Raw genomic sequence first — 16,286 nt, 5'->3', positions numbered from 1 at the left:
TTTTTTGTAAAAAAATGCGGTTTTTAATACAATCTTTTAATGCCGACCGTACCTTTCTTTCAACACGCAACTAATACTCATCGAGACAAATCTAACAAACCCAAACACATTTAGTTTGCGTTGATTTATCACAGAGCTCCTATGGCCACCTCCATCCACTTCCTACATCCGACTCCTCCCGTGTTTATCATCAGATCAGCCCGATAGTACAAAGAGCAACACTTAACTGTCCATCGGTGGACCTTATGTCTCTTGTAATAAGGTAATAACCAACCAACTAAGATATTTATGTGAAGATTCAGCTCAATCAAATAATGGGAAGTGGGTCTAATTTAGCTTGCAAGATTTGACCCGAAAATACTTTTTTTTTTTATGGAGGATAGGCAGGCGTTTGACCACGACCACACCTGATGGTAAGTGAAGATGCGGTTTACGGTGGAACACGCTTACCTATGAGATACCTATTTACTCTAGCCTTGAAGAGATTCAGATTGTACTCATATGAATGGGAATGTTGAAGCGAAACGCTGAAGTGCCGATTGTCTGGTAGTCCGATGGTGAAATGGGGACGGAGGAATAAGGTTGTGCAATTCCTCAGCACGCTCTCCGAAATGTATCCTATAAAAGATCGTTAGGCTGGCAACCTTGCGACGATGCTCCAGACTTTGAAGTCGAGCATTCGTCAGATCGTCGTCATTAATAATTCTCTTGGCCCTCCTCTCGACTGACTCGAGCGCTTCAAGCTGGTATTTGGCTGAACCATCCCACAGATGTGAACAGTATTTCACACACGATCGGACTTGTGCTTGGTAAAGGTCGAGCAGCTGCCTAGGTGTAAAATACTGCCTCACCTTGTTGACATACATACATACATTACATACAAATTACACACTAAGGTGATATTTGGATGGCGACTGCAGCTGCATTGACTCAGATGTGGACCTCGGACTGAAATTGACTTACAATTTGGAAGAAATTGGAGTGCAGCAGAGATGTGTGGTTTGCCGCGCTGTAACGTATCACGGACACGTGCACTAAGTAAGCGCAGTAAGATACACGGCCGAACACTGCCCAGCCACGCCATTCCAGCAGGCCACGATATACCGCTGAAAACAAGGCATTGTTAGGTTAAGTTTAATATGGCAAAGAATGGCATATAAGATTATTTAATTAGAACTCTCGTATTTGTATACATGACAACACAACATCATCCCAGTGTCACAAAATTCATTAGAGATATAAAAGAGCTTAGTGTGGTAGGGCACAGCACAGCGGATGTTATTCCAGATCTAGAGCAGAGCACAACTGAGGAAGTATCTGCACCTTACAGAAAACTGCAGCGAAATACCACTAGACCCTACTCACAGTGTTGTGTTCCTGCCGGTGAGTAAAGTCGCTAGAGCTCAACGAGGGTGCGGAGTATTTGAGTCGGCAACGCGCATGTAACTCCTCTGGGGTTGCAGGCGTTCATAGGCTACGGAGACTGCTTAGCATCAGGCGGGCCGTATGTTTGTTTGCCACCGACATAGTATAAAAAATACAACTATCGAGCAATGAGCGTCAAATATGTTAAAACTTCCCGGTCTTCCGTCAAAGTCAAGGTTAAAAGAGTCCTCACTTTCCAACTTAAAAATGGTCCCCAACGTCAGAATGAATCCAATCATCCCGAACAGGATCTTGACGATGGGCGCGTACACGACGCGCACGGCCAGCGGGATCTGGATGCCGTCAATATAGAAGATGCCGCCACAGATGATGAGCAGCACCCCAGCGGGGAATGTGGCCCAGTAGATGATGCGGTATTTCTAAAACAATAAAGCCTAGATAGACCAGAATAGATAGATAGAACTGTGTCTAGCATAATTATGAGACCGCAGTTACTTCGAATACCTATAGTGGTGTTCCTAATTCTATTTCCAATACGCTAAGAAATTTGTGAAAAAGGTGTGATTTTTTCGATGGTCAATGAATGAGAATTGTACAAGGGGTATTCAATGGTCTGGTGGCGGTAGCTTAACCAGTTTCACAGCATGGCAACATCGGATTCCATGAAGCTTAGGAGCATCAATACAAGGCATTTTTTTATATTATTAATTTGTGTTATTTCAAGTATGTAGAAACAGTACCAGAGTTAAACCAAGATAAGTCTGCAACGATTTTGATAGCACACGCAATGCACGTGTCATTTAAAAAACGTGTAACTTCTATGAAATTATGACGTAACACACTTAAGGTCAGATTAAGGGCTTATTGTGTTCTGATTAGGAAAAAGTAGAAAAAAAAATTGCTACAAAAATAAGAAAACATTTTCTATGGGGGTCGCTTTCTAGGTCGTCTAAGATGGCCAAGCCTACAAAGGACAACATTTTTTTTATTTATAAATTTTTCTTCTACTTTTTTGCTTATCAGGACACGACACCATACTGAATATGCCCTTAAACGGACCCCCACTATTTTTGCTTGGAGCCATGTCCCTATAACCCGGACGACCTGACGCTATAGCAGAGGCATAGTTATCTATGTATCTTCTACATACCTTATATTTGGTGATGTCAAAGTTGGTATTCATGAGCTGGTAGACCCACATGCCGAGCGCCAGGCCCATGGCGTAGCAGACGATGTTAGTATGGCCACGTTTGTACAGGTTGTTGAAGGTCGGGTCTTCCACGAAATAGTGGCGAGCGACTCTGAAACATGAACAAACAAGGATTCGGAGTTTTTTTTATACTACGTCGGTGGCAAACAAGCATAAGGCCCGCCTGATAGTAAACAGTCTCCGTAGCCTATGTCCGCCTGCAACTACGGAGGAGTTACAAGCGCGTTGCCGACCCTACCGAGCCAGCTTGCGTTGTAAATATGTATAAATATTTAAATACATAGAAAACACCCATCACTCAGGAACAAATATCCATGTTCATCACACGAATAAATGCCCTTACCAGGATTAAACCCGGGACCATCAGCTTCGTAGGCAGGGTCACTATCACTACCCACTAGGCCAATCGGTCGTGATCTGGTGTTGGAGGCTCACTTTGGGTCATTGAGTCACCGTAGTAAGTAGGTTAACTTATGGCGTCATTATAATTTTGTTTCTAAGTTGTCAAAAGTCACTGATAATTTTTACAATTAAAAAAGCGGCCAAGTGCGAGTCGGACTCGCCCATGAAGGGTTCCGTACCATTTATGACGTATTAAAAAAAAACTACTTACTAGATCTCGTTCAAACCAATTTTCGGTGGAAGTTTGCATGGTAATGTATATCATATATTTTTTTTTAGATTTTTCATTCTGTTATTTTAGAAGTTACAGGGGGGGGGGGGGACACACATTTTTTCACTTTGGAAGTGTCTCTCGCGCAAACTATTCAGTTTGGAAAAAAATTATATTAGGAACCTGAATATAATTTTTGAAGACCTATCCATAGACACACCACACGTTTGATGTTTGATGAAAAAAGATTTTTTGAGTTTCAGTTCTAAGTATGGGGAACCCCCAAAATTTTTTGTTTTTTTTTTTCTATTTTTGTGTAAACATCTTAATGCGGTTCATAGAATACATCTACTTACCAAGTTTGAACAATATAGCTCTTATAGTTTCGGAAAAAAGTGGCTGTGACATAATCGGACAGACAGACGGACATGACGAATCTATAAGGGTTCCGTTTTTTGCCATTTGGCTACGGAACCCTAAAAAGGAGTTTCCACGTTAAAAATTGCCACACAAGACATACAGTTACAGTAGCACATTCAAGATTTAGCAATCTTGATATCTATTCGGTCCGATTTGACACATCAGTAGGAGTGATAACGAGGATGCTTACTCAGGCGCAAGTATGAGGATCGGACTCAGATTTTGGAAGTAAGTGTGAGCCGCGGGCGTGACGACACCCACTGCGAACGCCACGCCAATGGCAATCTTCCTGGCCCGCCAACTTCGCAGGCAGCAGAAGAGGAGGAGACCAAGAATGGTCAATTGGAAATCCGCTGCCAAATACCTGAAAATAAGAGATTTCCTTGCTAAAGTAAGGATACGAAGAATTTGGTACATTGTCAACCATTTTCTATTTCTATCGCACGTGCATAAGTTGCTGTCCCGCTCGCACAGTGGCATTGGTCGTCAGCATTATCAGCAGGACAGCAGTATATACATAATATGCGCGTGGGATAGATAGGAAATGTCGTATCAATGTATGAAATTCATCGTGCTTAGCGTCCTTACGGGGCATGGCCCACTGCGCTGCGTCCGATTCGCCCGTCGTGCGAGCATGGCATTGTCTCTGAAATCGGGTCTGATATGGATGTAATTAGCACTTAAGTATAAGGCCTGAGTGAACGCTCGAGTTGGGCGTGCAACGGGGCGGGGCGTGCGGCGTGCAAATTTATGCGAACGTATGAGAGCGCTTGCACGATGCTCAAATCGCTTATGAGCCCGACGCCACGCTGCACGCCCCGCCGAACGCTCCGTTTCGAGCATCGCCTCAGGCCTTTCACTTAAATAATAGTCGAATTTTATTGCTCTATCCAATTAAAGTTTCTTAGACCCGTGGGAATGTTTACTTTTGTTTACGCGCCTTAGGTAGGCAAGTCGCCAGACCAAAGTGGTCTTACACTTGCAAGCTACACGCTTCGCATGCACGCAATGATTTTCATAGGTTAGATTTACTAACCACGTGTGTGACATGCACTGCGAGTAATCGACGTAATCGTTGACGTACAGCAGGTGGTAGTACCAGTCTCGACGACAAGCATCCACTTCCACGCCCACAGCTGTCTGAAAAAGTATGGCAATGCATTTATGTAAGTGCTAGAGTTTAAGATCACGGACCGAACGCAAGCGGCGCGCGGCGCGGCGAGCGGCAAATCAAGGTCGTTCATACAATGGTCTTAATTAGCCGCTCGCCGCGCCCTGCAACGCTTGCGTCCAGTCTGCGGCCTAAGGGCGGGTTAGACTAGTGTTTTATACAAGCGTACGCGTACGGGACGTATAAGCTATTATATACTTACCAAAAAAATAAAAATGCTATTATATACAAAATGTAGGGAAAAGTTACGCGCCTATGCTTGTAACGCCGTATACGCGCATAAAATATACGCTGGTCGGAAACCGCCCTAACGAGCTCAAACAAGGTGGGGTTACGTTTCATCCAGGGCCCGATTCGACTTGAGATCGTGGCATAAGTTACATCATACTAAACACCATTGCAGATAAATGTCAGTGTCGCTTCAAGGGACTTTTACTTACAAGGATTATGTCTAAATAGCCACGCGCGTCAGTTGACGTCTGTGACGGTCAAATGGAATGCAAAGTGCTACCCCACACTAGCGTCTCCCGAGAGTCAGCGTCTAGTCAACTACGCAGCGACGCCATCTTCCATAGTATTGACTATAGTCACTGACGCTCAATAGACGCTAGTATGCGGTTAAGCTAGGGCTCCACGTACCTGCCACATGGGGCCGTTCCCAAAACGTCTCATCCAAGTAGCTACTACAGCTAGCACTGCGGCGTACGGTGGAGTTAATCTGGAATCATGAAAATTAAAATACTGTATACAGTAAAGGACTAAATGAAAAATGCAGTACCGGTACAAATTCGTGTGTATAATAAAAAAATCTCAAAAATCGTTTATTATCTCAGACAACAAAGGACACATACCTTAAAAACTAACATACATATACACCGTGTTTTTATTGAATTCCGTTAACTTCGGGGTATCGGCAAGTACGTTAAGGGAAACTAAATGGCATAGTTAATTTAAAAAAAACCTTAATTTTTTTATACTAATTAATTAAATGTTGCATATAGCGATGTTGTAACACGGGCATTAAATTTAACTCAATCAAACAATTGAAAACTGTGACATATCAATGTCATTTCGAACATCAATCGTCCGAGATAGTATTTACGTTTAGTAGCAAATGTATTAACTCATATTAAACACTAATCAATATGTAAACAGGCCCTAAGGCAAGTATACACGCTCGTAAGGGTCTTATAAGATAAAAATTTAATATTAATTATCTCCGAAATGAAGTTAATTAGAATACCGGTGTCTTTGAGAAAGTTACTTAATTTAAGCTCAGGGATGCACCCTTGAAATTAACGAAAAAAAAACACGGTGTATATTCCATAAACTTAAAATTAAACACTATTTAGGCTAGTCTTGTGTCTGATTCGCCACGGAACCTCAAAAATTTTTCGTCTTATGGCTCCATCAAGGTGTTCATGATTCTGCCAATGTCGAGGATAAGACACGGCTAATATATGAATCTTATCATATTACGATCATAGACAGTGTTCGGTGGACCCCGGAACCTCCGGCACATGACACCCTTCGGCCAGAAGTTGGCACACTTGATGGTCCCGTGCAGAGTTCGCACAAAAGAGTAATAACTACCTAACTAAGAGCAATAAACCATATAATTTGACGACCAGTTTGGCCTAGTGGGTAGTGACCCTGCCTACGAAGCCGATGGGTCCCGGGTTCAAATCCTGGTAAGGGCATTTATTCGTGTGATGAGCATGGATATTTGTTCCTGAGTCATGGGTGTTTTCTATGTATTTATAAATATTTATATATTATATATTTCGTTGTCTAAGTACCCTCAACACAAGCCTTATTGAGCTTACTGTGGGACTTAGTCAATTTGTCTAATAATGTCCTATAATATTTATTTATTTATTTATTTATTTATTTATTTATTTATTTATTTATTATATAACTTAAAATTCATACGAAGGTTATTTCCACTGAAATAAGAATCAACATAAAAATAAAAAGCGCTGGTGGCCTAGCGGTAAGAGCGTGCGACTTGCAATCCGGAGGTGGCGGGTTCAAACCTCGGCTCGTGCCAATGAGTTTTTTCGGAATTAGCTCGATAATATTGCATTTTTATCTAATTTAAATGATATATGCACATTTTAGCTTCATCGTAAACTAGGAATAGGGTTAAATTTAACTATAAATACATGTATTTATTTAATTCATCAAGTACTACATAAAAAATTTGTACTTCAATGTCACATCACTTGGAACACAAATGTTGACTCCGTAACTTTGGACTAGTGACGAGGTGAACATATCACGACGACCGATTTGACGACCGGTTGGCCTAGTGGGTAGTGACTAGTGACCCTGCCTACGAAGCTGATGGTCCCGGGTTCAAATCCTGGTAAGGGCATTTATTCGTGTGATGAGCATGGATATTTGTTCCTGAGTCATGGGTGTTTTCTATGTATTTAAGTATTTATAAATATTTATATATTATATATATCGTTGTCTAAGTACCCTCAACACAAGCCTTATTGAGCTCACTGTGAGACTTAGTCAATTTGTGTAATAATGTCCAATAATATTTATTTATATCAAAAGTTCCCGGCCTTAGCCCTTGAGCCGGTGTGAGAAGGGGGTTTGAAGGTCCAATTTTTCGGTTATTCACTTGTACCTATCTTGGAAACTTTGCGTCTTAGCGACATGACTACACATACACAAACAAAAAACGTGATTACACAAAACGAAAGCTAATTAAATTTACTACAAATTTAATACACGAAGTTTTTAGATACCTATATTGAATAGTTTTCAAGTAAAAAAACCTTGTCGGGTTACCTTTACCTGTTGAAAGAAAAATACAGTCTGTACCAAAAATTTATATTTTACCAAAACTTATTTTTCCTTGACCCTCAATTAAGAAAACACACAAAATATCTATGTAAGAATACATCAAGGCCGATATACTTCTATTTCCTCTACACGTGCTTGTTGCTAAACTAATGTTTGTTCCGATTCTACTAAAAACTAAAACACAACCATTGGCACAGGAAAAGGTAAATCAATTAGCGGTGTGTATTCTTTTAAATACACATTGTGATTTTATTTAGCTAATTACATAAAAAAGTGATTCGTGTCACACCGAGCACCGGTTTAAGGTGATGTTCGGATCTTAACTGCATTACAGTTGCGGCGTCATTAATGCCATCGCTGTATCCGTTAATTTCCTTAATAGTAGGGTGGCGGAACAGGTTTCAGTACCCCTAGTGTAAATATTTTCGACAGCAAAACGTGACGTACGCGTTTGCGTTAAGTGTCATTTTGTATGAGATTTTTGACTTTCCAAAAACGTCCCGCTTGGCGCGCTGTTCAATAACCCATACAAAATGAGACTTAACGCAAACGCGTACGTCACGTTTCGCTATCGACTAAATTTACACTAGGGGTACAGGTTACTTATCGTTCATGGCACGTCGGATAAGGGTAAATATGGTATCAGTTCATTCAGTATAATGTCCTGAACACAACTGAGATGATAACCGCAAAAATGGAGGTGTGACGTCATGTTTTTTTCTTTTAACCCCTACCACTTTCGCGCTTGTCTTCTCATATATTTGTTTTCAGGACATCATGCTACAGCGTGATATTTGGCATCAGTGATATACGCACTGGATACCAAATATACCCATATCCGAGATGACATGAGCAAAAACTAACCTGAATCCTGTTTCGTCACCCTAACTATTAATCAAATTGATGCCAGTCCATTATAATAAAATGAGTGACATTCGCCGCCGCATTACTGCCGCGCTTATGGTGTTCATCCCGTCACTCATTTTATCAAGTAAATTGCCAGATACGGTGGCGGTAACAACGAAGATGCAACAGAATACTTATGACTGCAAGTATTCCTCCCGACAGCATTGATGCCGCAAATGTTAAAACCAATGTTGCTGCCCGGATTTTCCATTTACGGCAGAAATGTAGTCGGCAGTAATGTCGTGCTGTAATATTGCTGCACTTTACTTACTACTTACAACAGAAAGGTAATTTTAATCAAGAAATATATTCAATTGGCACTTGCAACAGTAATGCAGTCGGCAGCGTTAAAACCGCAGTATGACAGCGCGACAGTAATTCCCACTGCATTGCTGCCGTAAATGTCAATAGTCCAGGCAGCAACATCGATTTTGCCATTTGCAGCAGTAATGCAGTCGGAATTAATGTCGCGCTGCAAAATACAACAGCTGTCATGCTGGCGTAGTCTGAATCCAAATGGTTCCTTAAAGGGCAGAGACCCGTCTAATATTAGCTTAATTTTTTTTCCATGCCGATCCACGTGTGACACATTTTTTTTTTATTACGAAAAGGTAAGCATTTGACCACAATCTCACCTGATGGAAAGTGCCGATGCAGTCTAGGATGGAACATGCTTACCTAAAAGATGTCTATTCACTCTCGATTTAAAAAGGTCCAAGTTATAGTGATCATATCATAGAGTAGGTCAAATTATGGACATCGAAAATTATGTAGCGAATTATACCTATCCATTTTAATTCCAGAGGTGGAGAGAACGATTTAGCTTGGCCAAAAATTCCTTCGTATGTCCGTAGGTCCTATAGGTAATTTTTTGCCGATTCATTATTTGGAAATTTTACAAAATGGCTGCATTACTGCTGCAGCGTTGAAGTGAGTTTTTCATATCCTTGACAATATTAATGACGGATTGATGGTTTTAATCGTGTCAGTAATGTGGCAAGGAACGTCTGATGGAGAACCATATTTGATTAAATATTTTGATATGTATTTTTTAAATAGTTGCATTATTATTATTATTAGAATAGAATAGAATAATTTTATTCGTAAACGCAAACAAGACACATTACCTACATTTCATAATATAACAAAAACAAAGAAAGTATAAAGTGCCACGAAGTATAAAGTATAAATGTATCGATGTCATATATAATAAAGAAAGGGGCAAAGTCTTCCAGTGGCAGTAGAGTGGGGGTAGCTGGAACTGGCCTCCACCACTGTGGCAAAACCCTCCTGTCACCTTTTCTTTAGTATTTATATGACATATACCACCCCACACTAGTCTTTTAACTATCGGTGTCTAGTCAGCCCTATGGAAAATAGCGTCACTGCGCAATTGCGCAAACATTGCGTCGAGCCGTAGAGTTGACTAGACGCCGACGCTCGGGAGGCGCTAGCGTCGGGTGATCTTATATCGGTTCATGTCAGTCAAATTTAAATTTTTAATCTTACCTCATCCACCTCAACATGGTCCACTTCGGGAACTTGTTACACGTTAGTTTTACGTTCTCCTCCACAACCAGCAGGTTGAAAGCGAGCAAGAAACCCGACATCATGAAGAAACTCTGCACGATCAGGTTCCCGTTGTAGAATATGTGAAATATTGCATCGTAGTACGTCTGCAATGGATAAAATAAGTTTCATCAGCTTTTGGAACAATTCCTCTTCCTTGCATCGGATTCCTCATCACTGAAGGTGATCACTTCTAGGGTAAAGCTTCTCTTTGACAATTTGCCGCCGAATGTAGGCCACCATGGAGCGTTATAAAATAATTATAAACTGTAATAGATAGAACTGTGATTGCGGTGGTGGCCGAGTGGATATGACATCCGACTTTCAATCCGGAGGTCGCGGGTTCAAATCCTGGCTCGTACCAATGAGTTTTTCGGAACTTATGTACGAAATATCATTTGATATTTACCACTAGGTTTTCGGTGAAGGAAAACATCGTGAGGAAACCTGCATGCATCTGCGAAGAAATTCAAAGGTGTATGTGAAGTCCCCATTCCGCATTGGGCTAGCGTGGGGACTATAGCCCGAGCCCTCTCGCACATGAGAGGAGGCCTGTGCCCAGCAGTGGGACGTATATAGGCTGAATTATTATATTATTATTATTATGTAATAGATACTGGTACTGCTCGCCCTTAGGGTTGGTTATAGAGACCTAGACTTTCTAAGATCGCATATACTTGAGAAGCTGGGTTTGATTTTTCACAGCTTCAAAGAACCGTAGACTTGAGTATATGGTTTTAACTTAAACTTGATACCTCCACGCGTTCCCGAGATAAAAGACTTGACAGACAGACAGACAGACAGACAGACAGAAGGACGGAAGGACACCAAAGTGACCCTATAAGGATTCCGTTTTTCCTTTTGAGGTACTGAACCCTAAAAAACACCGTCTCTAGAGAATGTGATGACGTCAGCGTCAACCGGTCTCAATATGGATTTGTGTATCAAAATTATACAAACACTATATTTTTTCATAATATGTCCACGCAATTTTGCAACTCGCTGTACTTTAAATATGTTGTCCCATATATTAACGTATTTTCTTACCAACTCTATAAAATGTGTGTTATTTGAGGTAATGAGCGCCGCCATTGGCGAATGTCCCATCACTACAAGGAACGTCGTGAATGATCTGAAAAGAAGCAGTATTTTTTTAATACATTAACAACATTCGTCGTATTAGATATATATAAATAATAAATCATACATTGTAATTTGATAACAGGGAATTGAGTTGTGCAATAAAGAAATAATAAAACCGGCCAAGAGCATGTCGGGCCACGCTCAGTGTAGGGTTCCGTAGTTACTCTTCCGTCACAATAAGCTAAACTGGAGCTTAAAGTATAGTAAATTGTTAACCAAGGGATGAAACGGTACCTTTCACGCGAGTTAAACAAATATGCAAATTTGCATAATCAGTACCTAATTAAAGTAAGTCTTTTTACTATGGGAGAAACTTTTTGCGATAGCTCAAAAACAGCTAAACTGATCATGTCCGCTATAGTTTTCATTTAATGTCTTTCTTAAGTTCTACTTCCACGATTTTTTTCATATTTTTTGGACCTATGGTTCAAAAGTTAGAGGGGGGGGGGGGGGACACATTTTTTTTCTCTTTCAGAGCGATTATCTCCGAATATATTCACTTTATCAAAAAATGTTTGTTGAAGACCCCTATTAGTTTTGAAAGACCTTTCCAACGATACCCCACACTGTAGGGTTGAAGCAAAAAAAAAAAAACACCCCCACTTTACGTGTATGGGAGGTACCCTCAAAAAAATTAAATTTTTGTATTTTATTATACGACTTTGTCGGCTTTATTGATTTATATATCCATGCCGAATTTCAGCTTTCTAGCACTAACGACCACGGAGCAAAGCCTCGGACAGACAGACAGACAGACAGACAGACGGACATGGCGAAACTATAAGGGTTCCTAGTTGACTACGGAACCCTAAAAAGTACTCTTTTGTTTAGTAATAGCTGAATGACACTTGGGTAACTTTGTATGAAGCTTGGTCCAAAAACCAACAGAGTTTAGAGCTAGGTCATTAAAAGGTATTTTTACCTATTTCATTTCATTCTATGGGCACCAAACGGAATTCCATTGCAGAACGGAGATATTGGTGTTTTAGTCAAAAGTTAATACCTCATCAATCTTTATTAATATTATATAAAAATATCGGCTAAATAAGTAAATGAATTGCTGTAAAGCAGATGTTCCGAACCGTTGGGCAACGAGGGGGAAGGTTTGGCCAATCGAAGGAACAGTATACGCGCGCTTCCCGATTATGCTCAGTTTGTAGACGGCTGGCGCATGTTACGCTGGATGTTTCCATACTTCACTTCACCTGCGCTCACGCGATGATAATTATGCTCCAATTATGAGGTTATCAAACTTCAAGACCGAGTGAGGAATGTCGAGATCCGACGTCGCACCAAGGTGCAAGACGTCGGACACGTCATTACCAAATTAAAATGGAGCTGGGCGGGACATGTTGCCAGGCAGAGTGATGGCAGGTGGGCCAAAATGCTAACGGAATGGTGGCCGCTTTCAGACGAAAGGAGTGCCTGGCGTCCGTTGGCTCGTTGGGTGGACGACATTCGGAAGACTGCGGGACACTTCTGGATGAGACTGGCTCGGGACCGGGATAAGTGGCGTACTAGAAGAGAGGCCTATGCTCAGCAGTGGGCGATAAAAGGCTGATATGAGGTTATTGTAAGTAACCATTGACAAATCTGCGCGTCATAGTGGATGACACGAACTATAAGATGGGCGACAATGCAATATTATCATCGAGATGATCTGATGATGAACGCAGGAGATAGTCATAAGAACTCTGTGATAAAACAATGCCACCTAATTGTGTATGGGCTTTTACCAAGCAAGTATTACTTGCCTGGGGAAAGAAAAGTATAGTGAGCGATCAAAGCTTGTATCAAAAATGGAATTTATGACACAAAAGAAGAAGGAAGATGAAGTTATTAGACTCACTTGACACCGTTAAACATCTTGAGCCGTCGCAGCCGTGGCTCCGGGCCCTCCCCTGACGGTGAGGACAGACGCTTCCAGTTGCGTTTTACCGAAAAACTTAGCAGAACTCTACCAACTGTAAATTGAAAGCCTCAATTAATCAATCAAATCCGTTCCCAGATTAGAAGTTTGAACTTTGAAATTCTGACGTAAATTCTGGGCCGATTTTTGAATTTCGAGTGCTCAATTTTGTTACTGGAAAATCTGAAAATCGGCAAAATGCTATTTTTGAAATACAAGCGATAGAAATTGTGAATCTGGTGGTATTGACCATTGGTTTTCAATTCTAATAGTAGTATTTAAATGCATAATAGTGGAAATAGTATTGAACGAAATACATGAAATCGAGCGGTCGAAATTCAATCAGAAATCAGGCAAATAATTGTAATCAGTCGCCCGGCAGTCGGTGCTTTCTTTCTAGAAGGAATGTTTGCTTAAGTATCATGACATACAGAATCGAATTGGTAGAATTTTCATTGTCTTGGATTCTGTTAGTTGTTATAACTTCTGCTTTTACATTGTTTTTGTGTAATTACAATTTTACTACGGCGATTGAAATGTTACCTCTTTCCATAAACAAGTTATTTACCGAATTGAAAAAGATAGAGGTTTGATGGTATAATCCTGTACCTGGTTGTAATTTAAACAAATGTATTTAGATTTAACTATGGACCAAATTGTAATAAAATATGATTTACCTATAGACTTCTCCGGGACAAAACAGATATCGTAAAAACTCCCAAGAATGTTTAGGGCAAGGATCGCAATCAAAACTGTAGCTACAATGATGTCCCCGTTGTCTATGGGGATGGTTTCCCCGAACTCGGTACAGTAGACCTGGTCCTCCACCAGCCGCGCTTGGAGCTGGTGAGTCTGCTGGAGCGAGGAGTTGAGGCAGGCCTCGAGGGCCATGTGCACGTCTGTATGGTTGTCAAGATATTGCCGACATGTCTTTGTGACGCAGACGCCCCAATGTATTTGATTGTGGTCATAATGTGTGATGTTGTTGGCTGAATATTCCTGAAACATCATATAGGAGGATGAGAAAGGGCTCAAATATGCTGAAGGTACTTACCAAGTGTCTTTTGTATTTAAAAAAATATCCAAGTACCAAAATATTTAAAGAAAAATAGTTACACTCACATAAATTATTCGTCGCTATTGAATCCGTGCTTTGCAGTCGTCGCGAGTACTCAAGCCTGAGCAAGGATCCCTGATGGGTCCGAAACATGGCCAATACCGATGAATATGTTACGTGAGTGTAACCGTTTTTCTTTAAATAATATAATATATGTCTCACGAAAGTTTAATTTCGATTACCCAAGTATCTTTTTGTGTTTTCTTTTATTGTTTATTACAGGCCGTGTTTGTCAATTTGCAATGTTTTAGTTCTTAAGAAAGAACGTGAACTATTTGGTTATTTTATGAAAACACTGCCTGAGGAACAGGTAGGTAGTTGCGTTGCATTGTCAGCAGTTTGCAGATTTTGTACCTAAGCATTTTACAACAGATGTTACATATTATATCATGTTTATTCAAGAGCAACATGGGCAACGCTACCTGTTTCTGATCGTTGGTCTACATTTCCAGTTCAAGACCTAAGAAAAGTAGAGAATTGCCTACTTGTCGCATGAATAAGCTCATCAAGATTAGTCTAAACGTTGTTGTAGCTGGCGAGGTGTAATCTATTTAGCGGAAAATGGTTAAGTACTCCTTTTCACCAAAGGACTTCCTTCAGGTACCCGTACCCGTACGGGTACTCTAGCGTCTCCCAACTACTCGACGCAACGCCTGGCGCAACTGCGTAGCGACACCATTGCCTATAGCGCTGACGCTGACACTCACAAGACGTGTGGGGATCTCTTAACCTGCGCTGAATTATCGGTCCACATTACGAGGACCTAATAGGTAAGTGACATACTTGTATGACATGAAGCAGTTCGCTGCTGGCGTTGGCAGTCAGCCTGGCGTTGACGTAGCAGTAGCGGTCTCCAGGCGCGCGCAGGCACGGGTAGAACTCGTCCAGCTTGAACAATGGAGGCAGGCGGTCGTATTCCGTTTCTGCAACGATAATGCTTTTTAACAATGCTGTGTGTAAATAAAACTGCTGGGGTTCTATCTGCAGACATTTATTTAATGTGAGGCAGCAAACAAGCAGACTAGCCGCCTGATGGGAAGCGATCACCGTCGCCCATTGACATAAGCAACATCGGAGACCCACTTATGCGTTGCGTCCCTTGAGCTGCCCGCGTAGCTAACGTGCATATCGTTCACGCTTAGTGGCGAACGAAAAGCAACTGTCACAGTCGCACTAATATAATAGAGTGATAGAGAGAGATGACTACGCTACGCTACGGAGCGTTAATGATTGTTTTTGAAGAACCCCATGTGGTAAAGGCAAAGGACAAGTGGTAACTCATTCCACATTACACAGATTTTTGTCGTCCAGACAGATTAAACGGACACCTATCATTTTTAGGAAAATTTGCAAAAATCAGTTTAAGCACGAAAACCGCCTTGGGTCCTGATTAATAACAGCATGCGTAGTGATAAGTACTTTACTTCCTCAGATCTCGGGTTTAAACTGTACATAACCGGTTCTTGCATTTTTTTCTGACCAGAGTCATTAAAACTATTGAGTTTCAAGGATTCATCACTACCTTGACTTTTTGTGCAAAAAAGGTCAAGAGTCTAAAGAATAAGAAATTTCTTATTATAATATTTAATATTATAGTGATTTAGCTCTTAAGAAGCAAAAATGTGAATGTCGCAATTGATTGATACGAGTTCTTGGTACCCTGTTTGGGTCAAAACGTTCGGGAAAATCGAAGTCTTTTCTGTGGACTTAACAAAAGTAAACAATAAAAGTTAAAGTTGAATTTAACGATTTGGATACATTTTCAAATTTACTTTTTTGGTTAAAATATTCACTATAACAAAATTGGTTTTAGGAGACCCTTATTTGTTTTAAAATACCTATCCGACGATACTCCAGAAAGCAAAAAAAAATTGGGAAGTATCCTTAATTTTTTTTAGTTTTTATTTTATCTTTCTGTATGCCATGTCATGCATGATTTATGTACGCCTTTACAAATTGCAGCTTTCTAGCACTAACGGTCACGGAGCAAAGCCGCGGACGGACAGACTGACGGACATGGCG

At 40.8% G+C, this 16,286-nt stretch overlaps 1 protein-coding gene across 2 annotated transcripts; it reads right to left on the bottom strand.

Moving 5' to 3' along the window:
• Positions 1-804: 804 nt before the first annotated feature.
• Positions 805-15,872, bottom strand: LOC133527641 (nose resistant to fluoxetine protein 6-like). Of its 2 annotated transcripts, XM_061864740.1 has the most exons (11): positions 15,048-15,872; positions 13,825-14,146; positions 13,088-13,202; positions 11,143-11,227; positions 10,036-10,202; positions 5,440-5,518; positions 4,666-4,769; positions 3,820-3,993; positions 2,537-2,687; positions 1,619-1,805; positions 805-1,106 (listed from the first exon to the last, which is right to left on the bottom strand). In XM_061864740.1, exons 2-11 carry the CDS (start codon positions 14,036-14,038, stop codon positions 931-933), a joined length of 1,452 nt encoding a protein of 483 aa, XP_061720724.1. In that variant the 5' UTR covers positions 14,039-14,146; positions 15,048-15,872; the 3' UTR covers positions 805-930. The 2 variants fall into 2 exon arrangements, with proteins under 2 accessions (XP_061720724.1, XP_061720723.1); XM_061864739.1 differs by lacking the exon at positions 15,048-15,872 and having other exon boundaries at positions 13,825-14,524.
• Between the last annotated feature and the right edge of the window lie 414 nt (positions 15,873-16,286).

The sequence above is a fragment of the Cydia pomonella genome, chromosome 18, assembly GCF_033807575.1.
Source record: "Cydia pomonella isolate Wapato2018A chromosome 18, ilCydPomo1, whole genome shotgun sequence".
Lineage (NCBI taxonomy): Eukaryota > Metazoa > Arthropoda > Insecta > Lepidoptera > Tortricidae > Cydia > Cydia pomonella.
This window is presented reverse-complemented; position numbering and strand designations above follow the sequence as displayed.